This window comes from Erigeron canadensis, chromosome 4, assembly GCF_010389155.1.
Source record: "Erigeron canadensis isolate Cc75 chromosome 4, C_canadensis_v1, whole genome shotgun sequence".
In the NCBI taxonomy this organism is placed as follows: Eukaryota; Viridiplantae; Streptophyta; class Magnoliopsida; order Asterales; family Asteraceae; genus Erigeron; species Erigeron canadensis.
This window is the reverse complement of record NC_057764.1, coordinates 33,062,031-33,073,272: the sequence shown is the minus strand read 5'-3', so window position 1 is coordinate 33,073,272 and position 11,242 is coordinate 33,062,031. Positions and strand designations below refer to the sequence as shown.

At 31.9% G+C, this 11,242-nt stretch overlaps 1 protein-coding gene, 1 long non-coding RNA gene and 1 other non-coding gene across 3 annotated transcripts; 2 read left to right on the top strand and 1 right to left on the bottom strand.

Annotated features, from left to right (window-relative positions):
* Window positions 1–5: 5 nt before the first annotated feature.
* Window positions 6–4,375, top strand: LOC122596039 (ankyrin repeat domain-containing protein 2B-like). Its single transcript, XM_043768541.1, has 9 exons — window positions 6–140; window positions 295–349; window positions 1,492–1,634; window positions 1,971–2,177; window positions 2,268–2,416; window positions 2,596–2,770; window positions 3,255–3,347; window positions 3,679–3,818; window positions 4,154–4,375. The coding sequence occupies exons 1-9, from the start codon at window positions 132–134 to the stop codon at window positions 4,251–4,253; spliced, it is 1,071 nt and encodes a 356-aa protein (XP_043624476.1). The 5' UTR covers window positions 6–131; the 3' UTR covers window positions 4,254–4,375.
* A 1,043-nt stretch (window positions 4,376–5,418) lies between these two features.
* TRNAI-AAU lies at window positions 5,419–5,492 on the top strand. The gene has a single exon. It is a non-coding gene; the product is annotated as a tRNA-Ile (tRNA).
* A 3,204-nt stretch (window positions 5,493–8,696) lies between these two features.
* LOC122594944 lies at window positions 8,697–10,187 on the bottom strand. Its single transcript, XR_006323159.1, has 3 exons — window positions 9,984–10,187; window positions 9,571–9,629; window positions 8,697–9,057 (listed from the first exon to the last, which is right to left on the bottom strand). It is a non-coding gene; the product is annotated as an uncharacterized LOC122594944 (long non-coding RNA).
* Between the last annotated feature and the right edge of the window lie 1,055 nt (window positions 10,188–11,242).

Sequence of the window (11,242 nt, the reverse complement as noted above, 5' to 3'; positions counted from 1 at the left end):
TATTAATTTAATATTTATAATAATAACTTGTATCAAAAACCTCATCATCATCATCATCAAAATCAATCCTCTCACAATTTGTCGATCTAAAATCTTATCAATTATTATAATTTATAGTAGCTCCAATCATCATGTCTCAGGTATATCAACTTATCATCCCACCTTCCGATTTCTTTATTTCTCTATCTATTTTTTATAATATATATTTAAAAATAAAACACTCTTAATGAATTATAATGGAAGCTGTATATCTATTTTTGTTGATAGTTTCAATTCCTAATATTTTTATTACAGGTCAATGAGAAAGATGCTGCTGCTGCTGCAGTCAAACCTGAAGAGAAATCTACTGGTATGTATTCTTAATATATATATATATAATTCTGTAAATGAATGATGTGAGTTGTTACTTAATGGTTAAGTTTGTTCAGATTTTGATTGAATTAATTGATTGATGTGTATGTTTAGCTTGTGGAAATTAATAACTTGTGTGTTTCGTTGAATGAATTAATATTAGATTGATGTTTTGCTACGGAATATTTCGTTTTGATACTTGGAGTGTATTTGAGGAATAAAAGATTATATAGATAATTATTATATTAGTCCATCATAATTCCTGGAATTGGGCAAATGTTGTTAGTGTTACAAAGTATCATATAGCATATTCTCCCCTGGCTTCTTCATCACCACATCTTAAAAGATACAAATAACATAAGTCGGTTTCCCTCTTATCGGCTTAAATTTATTTTATTTTTTAATGCTATATTAGTTGGAATAACTAATGAATTCGGATCAAGATAATCAAGGTTCATTAGTTTATACCTCATGTGCCCCTTTTGTTAGTAAACTTCTTTCAACTGTGTGTGTATTGTTTTTGTTTTTCCTTTGCTGTTAGAGTTCAAATATGTTTTACCGTGTTTATTTATAATATTTCATGTTAAAGTTTCTTTTTTTAAAAAAAAAATACCACGACAAAGGGTAAACAGAGGAAAATTTCTTCCATTTGTTGTTTATTCCGTGGTAGTGTCGCCGTGCCTATTACATCAAGTACCATCGATTTACAACTTCTCTGCTTTCATTAAGAGTAGTAAATCACTATGAAAATTATATTCAATGAGGCTTTCATTTCGTAAGATATCATTGAGAGTTTATAACCATTTAAACATTAGTCCATGACCACATTTTTAGTATGTGTTAACATGTTAGTCACTGTTCTTAATTAGCTTAAACTGTATTTTTCCTGGCAACCTTATTGATCTGCTTCAAAATTTACCTTTTAGAACTTTTAAGATTACGAAAGATTACTTTAAAGTAGAGTATACATAGTGGGAACTTTCGAGGGTTACTTTATTCAAGAAAAATGTGCTCGGCTTCAAGAGGGTGCGATGATGCATGCTATGAGTTAGATTCAGCAAGTTGATTAGAGTCAAATTTATATTATTATCAAATATGTTTGTTTTTTAGAATGTCTTATTTATGTGTTTTTCCATGTAGACGAAAAGGCTGATTCTGTCACAAAGAAAACTTCCTCAGAATCAAGCTCCTCAGATATACCTGCTATGCCGACCATGCCTGGAGCTGGCGCCGGATTCCCTGGAAATCCTTTTGACTTTTCATCTATGGCTGGTCTACTTAATGTATAGTGCCTTCCTCCTTTCCCGAACATGGATTACTAGTAACATTAAATCTCTCTTCATACACTCACATACACATACTGGGCACTTATGTCTGTTCTATGAACTATAAAATAATAATTTGGCTTTAGTACAAGTTTTAATCCAGAATGTACAATCAGTTGATTCATACCTTAGTTTGATCATGTTCATTTATTAACAAACAAGTCAAAATGAAAGAATCCAGTGTATCTTATATCAGCCATGGGGTATCGGTAATTTCAAACCACTACAAATAGAATATGTGTACCACTTTTGTTCAAAGGTAATTTACATATTGTATTTTTGGGTTGATTGCAGGATCCAAGCATTAAGGAGTTAGCTGAGCAAATAGCAAAAGATCCCTCGTTCAATCAAATGGCTGAGCAACTTCAGCAAACTTTTCACGGTGCTGATGAAGGAATTCCCCAGTTCGATACACAACAGTATTATTCCACCATGCAGCAAGTGATGCAAAATCCTCAATTCATGAACATGGCTGAGCGCCTTGGTAGTGCCATGATGCAGGTATTACTATGGGTTTTGTAATCTTTGTATATGCTGTTGATCGTCATGCCGCACAGTAGAATTGACAGTTTGTTTGTCAATACCTTGCAGGATCCATCGATGTCTCAGATGCTTGAGAGTTTATCGAATCCAGCTCAAAAGGATCAGCTTGAAGAAAGGATGGCCCGTATCAAAGAGGATCCAGCCCTGAAACCTATTTTAGAAGAGATAGAATCTGGAGGTCCAACAGCTATGATGAGGTTGTAATCTTGATATCTTGATTAATATAGAGTTAACTTCTTTTATTATAATCTCTATGATAATTTGTGGAGAACAGTTGAATAATGATTTTTATATTGTAGTATTTTTGCAATGTCTTTATATATATATTTTCATGGGTCTTCAATTGTCCTGATTACCCTTCTCTATGACAAAACAGGTACTGGAATGATCAAGATGTTCTAAAGAAACTGGGTGAAGCAATGGGTCTTGCAGTCACTGAAGATGGTACTGGAACAGCTTCGGCTGGAAATCCAGTAGCAGATGAAGCTGAAGAGGAAGGAAATGAGGACGAGTCTATTGTACATCAGACAGCTAGTGTTGGTGATGTTGAGGTATTCAGAGCTTTTAGTATATACTTATTACTATGATTTTGTGATCATCATACCATTAGATTCCAACCACCTCTTCCAGGTGGTAGGTGTCAATGTGTGACATTGAAATTCATTCCTTGTTGGTTTCAGTATGTTGGCTAATCTGATTCCAAATCTAAACCATAGGGGGCACAGAATTGGTTGTCTCTTCTAATAAGCGTTTCTTTAGCTTCTGTTGTTTAAGAAAAAGTATTATTTGGCTAAAGATTTCAACATAGTGAGGACTTACTGTAACACCTTTTCAAAGTGTTATTTATCTTTATTCCATGTTGCATCAGGCTTGGGCGAACAAAAGATTTTCCTTCATGGGTTGTCTGTCAAAAACTTCCGTTTTGTATATATTTTTAACTGAAAATACGTGTCAACTTTATTAATGTTGATGATGATACTCAAGCTAATTGCAGAAAAGAGTTTATTTATATTCTTGGTTTGTTTCTGTAACTAGGGACTGAAGAAGGCGTTAGAGTCTGGCGCTGATAAAGATGAAGAAGATGCAGAGGGAAGGACAGCATTACATTTTGCTTGTGGATATGGGGAGGTACTTATATGATTGTATTTTGTGATTTGCTTCGTGTTTGTTTCAGTTTTTGCCTATTCTTTTATTTTCTATTATCATTATTATTATTTTGCATGTGCTGGTTTAGACCTTTTATATTGTTGAGTATGATTATTGTGAGCGAGTTCGGGTGGTCCTGGCTTTCCTTTCCCAATAGCATAAGACATTCTTCAGTTTTATGCTTGTTGCACCTATAATGTTTGACTTCGCACTTAGTAATGTTTAATTTGTTTGTTGAATATCATTCGTTAGCAATGATATATTAGGACTTTTGTGAATCCTAGTTAATGGTACCGATGTCATGCATTTGTAGATGAAATGTGCTCAAGTACTTCTTGAGGCTGGAGCAAAGGTGGATGCATTAGATAAGAACAAGAACACAGCTCTTCATTATGCAGCTGGTTATGGAAGAAAAGAATGTGTAGCTCTCTTGCTTGATAATGGCGCAGCAGTGTAAGTTTATATCATGGCTAACCCATATAAACTCTTTGGCTAACTTAGACGTGACAAAATTGGTGTTTCACGTACGTTGGATAAGTGGTTCAAATGAGTACTATTTAGAATGGTACAAAATAAGTAGGGTTGGGTCAGGCTAATCTGCACGCTTCTGTCATTTCTTAAGCTTTACAAATGAGTCACTCGTTTGCAGTGTAACTGTTCTCTAATTTGAACCTATTTCACTCATTAAAACCAAGCTATAACCACAAAGTTGTTTATCTTATATCGCAAAATTGTCTCTAGTTTTAGTTTTTTTTGTGGTGATTTTAAGTTTGGTTTTCTTGCTTCAGAACCTTGCAAAACATGGATGGAAAAACACCTATCGATGTTGCGAAACTCAACAACCAAAATGACGTATTGAAGCTGCTCGAGAAGGATGCTTTTCTATAAGTTGACCATCTGTTGGTGAATGTACACTTGCAATGTCTTTTTTTACAAAAAATTAAGAGTTTTAATGTTTGTGTTGAACCCACTGATTTTTCAGGAGTGCTATACGTTGGTTGATTTTATCATACTCGTATTTCCTTGTGCTCTATTAAAATTACATAATTGGCCTTGTGCTCTATTTCCTTGTGCTCTATTAAAATTACATAATTGGCCTTGCCGTGGTCCTTTTAGTAAACTTTTGTGTGGATCACAGTTATTATTACGGATGTTATGTTAAACTGAAAGCTACATCTTAGAAGTGAGTTGAATATACAGTTCTTTGACCAGGTAGTGTAAAGTCTACTGATCTCTTAAGTATCAGGATACGTTTTCTATTCTCACCAGAATATTTCTTTGTAAATAAGAATTTTCATTCTTCATTAATAGGGGTTAGATAAGAAAAGTACAGCTGCGTGAGAACAATGATGGTTTCTTCACTCATTTAGTTCAATTGTGTTGCACCAATCCGACAAACTAACCCAATGTGCACAACATATGTTAACTGTACATAACCTGCGGCATCATTTACCAAGAACTTTTCATATAGTTGAAGTTCTCTGAAAACTGCCTTCAAGTGTTTCTTTTTGTATCATATAAGAATCACACCACATTATATTGGTTAGGCAAACATATATTCAAGTAAAACCCATCAACTAATCCGCATCTAAAAATAAGGGGAAAAAGAGAAGCTAGAAAGATGAAAACTAACACAAAGTTGTCGAATGAAAGTAGAAACACATGAATGTGTGTTATGTTCTTGAAGATGTGCCTCACTGAACTGATTCCTAATCTTTCTGCATGTATTTTTTACTTATTTGTATTTTATTGTTAGAAAAAGGTATCTTTGATATTTGTAACTTTGTTGTATATAATTAGATATATTCTAGTTATTTCTTGGTTGATGTTTTTTGGAAAGTCTGAGTGCATCCTTTCGAGCTAGATATGGTGATGTGGTCGGTATCTGGATCACCTATGTGTGATGAGTTGTTGTTACACATTTTCGTTAACTGGGTGCTGAATTGTAAAATGTAAAATGGAAGATGGAGTCGTGCTTGTAAGGTATATGATTTTCATTTGTAACTATAAAAGAAGTATTTCAATTGCTATTACAAACAAAATAACATATCAAGGCCTATTAGCTCAGCTGGTTAGAGCGTCGTGCTAATAACGCGAAGGTCGCAGGTTCGAGACCTGCATGGGCCAGAAGATTGTTTTTTTTTTTTATCATTATCAAACTTATTCACGTACATCTGTGGACTTTGGTATTTTTTTAATAATATAGTAATAATTTGTATTATTCTTACTCTTTCTATAGTTATGTAGTAGCTTAAGTTTGTTTGTTTTCATATCAATGTTATAATGCTAGTTTGCATAAAATTGATGTTACTTTTAATTCTTACGTATTATATATCTTCAAATTATTCACTTCTAAAGTGAGACTTGAATGTTGAATCTGCAAGTTTTATATTCATTGATCACCCTAAAAATGCTTTTGGTACGTACAGCTATAAATGATATATGAAAAACTATAAATGAGATAAACGTATAAATGATAATAGAATTTATGCAAGTGAATATGAATAACACGTTCTTTTATTTTCAAGGAAAAATTACAGGGGAAAAAAAAAGAGATTAACATATTTACATAAAAAAATATCGCTTAAAGGATTGTTCTAAACTTTTAGTATGAGACAATAATATGTTTTCTAATTAAGTTAAAATCGATATAAGAAAATATTTTTTGTTACATTTGTACAATAATCTAGTTTTCTCAAATGTATATAAAATACTAGCAATTTTGGATTCTTGCACATATTGTGAATCACAATTTACACTTTCTTTTATTCAATAGTAGTATATAAAGTTCGTAACTTTATGTAGACTTTAGAAAATTATATTACGATACCTTAATCAAAGTCAAATGTAAATTAGAGATAACCTTGGATAATAGCTAAATTAACCACAATTTTGTAAAGTGTATCGTAGGATGTGAATGGCATGGTATTCCTAATCAAAAAATAGTTTGGATGATAATAATTGGGATAGGTAGGGTAGGTGTGGTGAATTGGGCCTGACTGGTGTTTCCAGTCAATGCAGTGATGTAAGTCGACATGCCCTTCTTAGCTGTACTCTAGCATCTCATCTCATATATAAAGTTATTTTAAGAAATTTTTTTGCAAAAGTCTTTAAAAATTTTTCAAATCAAATCCAACCGATGATTGTTCTTTACATGAAAATTATTTTTTGATTGTTTTCTGAATAACTTATGTGTAATTTTAGAGTTATAATTGTGTGGAGCATGGATTATCATCCGTTATACAATTATGTGGAGATTTGGATTCTTGATCACATGTGCACGAATATTGCTATAATCACATGTATGCAAGTAGATCACATGTAATCATAGCAATATTCGTGCACATGTAATCAAGAATCTAAATCTCCACATAATTGTATAACTGATGATAGTTCATGCATCCACACAATTATAAACTTCAAAATTATACATAAGTTATTCAAAAACAATCAAAAAACAATTTTCATGTAAAGAATAATCATCGGTTGGGCTTGATTTGAAAAGTTCTCAAAGGTTCTTATAAAAAACAAAAGGTTCTCAAAATAACTTTTCAATATATATATATATATATATATTTAATATAAATAGCACGGTACTCGTGCAAATGCAATGGTGGTTGTAGCAGTAACGGTGTGGTGGTTGTAGCAATTATTGGTGGTAGATGCATCGAGTGGTGTAAATAGTTAATATAAAAGTAATTGATGTAAAGAGTTAATGAATAAATTTTAAAAGAAAAAAGATTGATAGTTTAATTTAATCATTAATGTTAAAAAAAAAGTGTATATAAAAATATTTTAAGGGGTATTAGATGAAAACATTATATTATTTCAACACTTGCAAAAATAAAGTGTTATTCTTTTATTATATAGTATAAAAGTATAAATATATACTAACACATTGTCTGCATAATGTGACGACAACGGTTTAGTGGTGACGACAATTGGTGACGTTGGTGGTGGTCGCGGCATCGAGTAATGTAACCGTGTAGATTATTATTGTAAAGATAAATGATATAAAAATGAGAGATTTATAAAAATGATATAAAAATGGTGGTGGTCAAGATATTATATAACGAGATGGGTACCCGCGCAATGTGGTGGCAACGCGTTGTGATAATGGCGGCGGTGATAACGATGTGGTTATTAATCTAAAATAAATTGACGTAAATGGTAGTGTAGTTATTTTATGGTTAAGGGATAAATTTTTTGTAAATAACTTTATTAAGAATATTATAGAGATATTAGGTGGAAATATTTAAATTAATTAATAAAGAAGATAGATAGTTTGGATAAATATGGGTGAAAAATATTTTAGGGATACATTGGGTAGATTTAATGTGTGAGTTATAAATGTGTTAAAAATTAAGGGTGTTTTGGGTATTTTAAAGGTATAAAGCTGAAAAAAGAAGAGAGTAATTTATTTATTAATATAGTATAGATGAAAGATTGATGGTGTAATTTAATCATTAAGTATACTTTAATAAAATCGCATACCTCAAAATATCTTATTCTCAATACGGGTTATGCAATTTATTTAAGTAGTATAGATATGATTTTTTTTCCCCTAATTCATTGAAAGTCTTGAAATAGGTTCTAAAAGCTATGACACACTTTGAGATGTTATATTATCTAGAGATTAATGATAAATCAACTTAAAACAATAGGTTAAAAATCAATTTAAAGTTTTTGATACATGATAATTGTAATTTACTAATCTTCACTTGATCTTTTCCCTTTTATTATGAAGCTTTTATTATGAAGCTTGGATATATTTTAGGTTGATTCATTAATTTCTTTATCAATTAAGCTCCGTTATTCTAAGTAAGTTTACTACAAGTACGTATAAAGATACAATTTATAAATTACTAACTTAACTGTTATTATTAGATTAAAGTTATTATCAAGTCAAAAAATTGTTGTCTACGATGTAATTATAATCACAGAGTATATATAGTCAATTCGTACATCGTATAAGTATTATGTAACGTCTCAACCCAAATGAAAGCTTAATTATTAGAAGCCAAAACTTTAGACTTTATACTTAGAAAAATACGGTCATTTTTCGCGAAAAATCAAAATATTGCAATTCAAGAAAAGACAATTGTAGTGTTCTTAAAATGATGTAAATAGACTACTATACAAGTTTCAGGACCCAAAAAGGTCAAACGAAGGCTCGGAAAAAAAAATAAGGTTCGAGGACAGTGGAGCACGGCCTTTGCACAGGGCAAGAGCCGTGCTCTGTGACACAGAGGCCGTGCTCTCTGTTGTACACCAAAAACCCTATTTTTGACGTTTTTCAACATTTCGACTCACAATCAAACTTTTCCTTATCATTCCCTGATACAAATAAATCATAAACACATTACTTAACATTACAAAAGGTTTCAAATGTTGAAGAGAAAGTTCTACAACTTTACGGGTCATTTAACCTAATGAACGACCTAATTAACAATGTTGTGACACATACAAACCAAATGACCAATATCTTGACATAACCACAGTTTTTATACCAAAATTAGACTTGTTCAATCCAAGAGAAAGGTTTGTATCAAGAGTCATAATATACCAAGGGATTCTCTACTATGCCTTTATCCAAGTTGCCAACCTTACAAGATGGCAAAATACCTTCAATAACAACTTTCACTTCAAATCCATCACTTGGCCAAATCCTTTCCCTTGCTACTACCAATTCCTATATAAGGATTAAACAACTAAAACGTAAGCAACGCTTAGTGAATGCATATACATATGATCATAATCAAGTTACCAAAACATTAGTGCATCAAGCATCATTCATAGCCTATCTTTTGATAGCCATTTCATTCATATCAATCATAAACACAAAAATCATCACAAATCATTTTCAACATGGCCATGGATATTTTGGCTAGTAGCTAGTAGAAATTTACCCACCTACTAGCTCTTACATACAACATGACTAGTAGGAATTTACCCACCTGCTATTTCTTATACATATAATTTGGCTAGTATGAATTTACCCACCTACTAGCTCACATATTCATAATTCAAGTCTTGCTAGTAGGAATTTACCCACCTACTAGCTTATTCATTCAACAATCAAAATTTTGCTAGTAGGAATTTACCCACCTACTAGCTTATTCATTCAACAAACATATGGGTCATAGGAATTTACCCACCTATGACCTCTATTAACAAGAACATGATCATATGCATATACACTCACCTTAACTTGGCTATTTGGCACTATATGGCTGCTAGGCTCAACAAGAAGATCTTCATCACCTACACATTATGTAATATATATCTATGAGTTCTATAAACTCAACTCTTTCATAATCAACTAAATTAATTCCCCATGAATTCATTTCTTATGGTGTTTGGCTAAACTAAACATTTCAACACAATTTTCATAAAAACTTTCATATCACAATTCTAGCCAAACACCCTAAAAACATAAGGTTTATCACTTTGGGGTTTCATCATAAAGCTCATTTGCATTTACCCCAAATTTCTCCCTTTTAATTCCATTAGGGTTCTTTTCTAAAAATCCAAAAATAACAAAAACCCCAATTTCAATCATCAAGAACCCTAATTTCTTAATTTAACAATTAAAACTAAGGTTAAAGAGATAAATACCTCAAGAGTGAAAGACAACAATTTAGGGTTCTCAAAATCACAATTCATCCTTTTTACTTCCTAGAATTTTTCAGCCCCCACCACCTCCAATCAAACCTTCAATTTCAATTTCTAAGATAAATGGTGATGATTATATGTATTGTTCAAGGTTTGAGATTCTTTAATTTATGATTTGAAGATTCAATTGCATGATATTAAGAAGAATTTGAGAGATGAGTTAGTTAGAAGTGAAGTGGAACTTGAAGTGGGAAAACATGAGTCACAAACTCTATGTGGCTGGCTTTCTTCTTAGGTGGCCACGTCCCATAGTCATTTTTAGTGTGTTTAATACCCGTTAGTCACTAAAATTCCAACTAATTTAACCCCTTTTTCTCAAAACAAAATACCAGGAAACTAATTTAATGTCAAAACTATGATAAAGATAAATTTTATATTACCTTAAAATATTGGAGTGTTACATATTACAACGAGTTTATTATAGAAACCTTAGCCATAATATATTGAGGTTTAGTTTGTATTTTCATTTTGGTATTGTAACTCGAGGGTTTCGTGCTCCGTACCGAGTAGCATCAAATATTCTCCTTAAAGTAAATAGTTAAATTTGCTTAAAGGGAGTAAGTTTTTTTTTTAACTGCAAATTCTGATATCAACAGCATTATCTTTTAATATAATTAAGTACAATTTTTAAAAAATGTAAGGTATTTTTAAGAAAATTATAGTTTTGAAAGTGAAATACGTTTTGTTCACACATATAGTTAAACTCAAAATCTTAAAAGTGAATGAAATATTAATCTAGTTATTGATTGTTGGTTAGTGTTCGAGGGAGTGAGCCAAATTTTTTTTTTTACATTTAATCTTTTTTTGTTTTTTTCTTTTTCTACAAAAGAACACACTGGTGTAGTAGTGGTAGTAGGATTGGTATAAGGGTGGAATTAAATGTGGGGGGTGGGGGGTGTTGCTGACAAATGCTTTTCACTGATAATCTATCATTAACGCATCATTGCCCTTTCTATGTCGTGGGTCCCACTGTCATTTCAACCACTGACATCTTTACACGTACACGACATCATAAATGCTCCCCTTCGTATATCCTCTCTCTCTCGCAGCATTTACTTCCCATCACGTGTTCTCTATTCCACCACGGCCCTACCATACTCGTAAATTTTTAAAACGAACCCCAAAATTCTTTACCATGCATGGTTTTGGAACTCCAAACTCGAGATCGAATTATCGAGATAAAAAGCTAGGTTTATTGAGAA